At 34.2% G+C, this 1,426-nt stretch overlaps 1 protein-coding gene across 1 annotated transcript; it reads left to right on the top strand.

Moving 5' to 3' along the window:
- Positions 1-48: 48 nt before the first annotated feature.
- LOC111384221 (cyclin-D5-1-like) lies at positions 49-1,382 on the top strand (the record flags this gene model as incomplete). Its single annotated transcript, XM_023008479.1, has 5 exons — positions 49-282; positions 370-456; positions 535-826; positions 898-1,031; positions 1,141-1,382. Coding segments are annotated over 5 exons (966 nt in total), but the record flags the coding sequence as incomplete, so codon positions are not given.
- Positions 1,383-1,426: the final 44 nt, after the last annotated feature.

The raw sequence follows: 1,426 nt of genomic DNA, 5'->3' as shown, positions 1-1,426 counted from the left end.
TGAACATTTTATCTACTTTACCTTTCTGGGCTACCCAAGATTTTGCAGAGCAGAATGAATGATTCTGACACCCTTTTGTGTCAAGAAGACGAGTCTTGTTTGAACGAAAAGAATTACATCTTGGGCATATGTTCAGTTTCTGAGCGTGATGATGAAAATATACAAATGTTAATTCAAAGAGAGGCAGTCACTTTTCAAACTAATAGCAATTGCTCACTTCTGAAGAGTGAAAAGAGCTGGTTTAAGTGCGTTCGTTTGGATGCCATCAAATGGATTCTCAATGTTTGTTTCCTCAATCTTCTTTTTATTTTTCTGTCATATATATTTATGTATTTACTGGGCTATTAAAATTTGTGTTGTTATATACAGACAGGAGCCTCTTTTGGATTTCACTTTTGCACTGCTTATCTCTCATTGATTTATTTTGATGGTTTCTTTTTAAGAAGATTGATTGATGTAAGTGCTTCTTATTTTAATTTATTGTTTTCTTCCTAGATATGGATATTCATGTCTACTAACTTGGAATACTAATAGGATGGAAAATTATGGGCTATTCGATTATTATCAGTAGCTTGTTTATCTTTGGCTGCAAAGATGGAGGAACATAAAATACCCGCATTATCAGAGTATCATGTAGATGATTATAACTTTGAAGGAAATGCAATTCAGAGAATGGAATTATTGATTTTGCATACATTGGAATGGAAAATGAGTTCAATTACACCATTTGCTTATCTCCATTATTTCACCACCAAGCTGTGTGGCGAATGCAGCCATAAAGAAATGGTAATCCGAGCAATAGAACTCATTTTCGCCATAATAAAAGGTAAATTCTGAAGATAGTGTTGAGTCTGATCTGTGTTTGCTTAAGAATTTATATACAGTTTTGTAATGCAGAGATTAATGTAGTACAAAATAGGCCTTCCATAATTGCTGCAGCCGCGGTTTTAGCAGCTTATGATTCCCAGTTGACTAACAATGAACTGGAGATTAAGATGAACACAATCTCATCATGGGGGTCCCTAGAAAAAGTAAGCTCCATTCCTTTCTCTTCTTTTCCTTGCTTTATATGGTAGTTAAAACCTGATAATAAGTGATTTTCTTTCCTCTAATTATCTTAAATTTTGTGCATTTTAACAGGAGCATATATTTTCCTGCTATAGTCTACTGCAGGAAATTGGGATGCTAGAATCCAACACCCCTAACTCAGTGGTTACGCCAAATTTATTGTTGATGCCTTCAAGTTCCACAGTTGTTCTTGTGAATTCTTCACTTTCCACTGCTGGCAGTAAGAGAATACTTACATATCCGGACTGTGATCAAGATTGTCCTACTGAGAAAATTACCCAATTATACTGATCATTATGAGTTTTATCTAATACAGAGAAAATTTATTGTGTTTTTTCATTATACAGTAATGAAGCCT

This window comes from Olea europaea, unplaced genomic scaffold (genome assembly GCF_002742605.1).
Source record: "Olea europaea var. sylvestris unplaced genomic scaffold, O_europaea_v1 scaffold28707, whole genome shotgun sequence".
In the NCBI taxonomy this organism is placed as follows: Eukaryota; Viridiplantae; Streptophyta; class Magnoliopsida; order Lamiales; family Oleaceae; genus Olea; species Olea europaea.
Note: the sequence above shows the minus strand (reverse complement) of the source record. Positions and strands in the feature narration are given on the sequence as shown.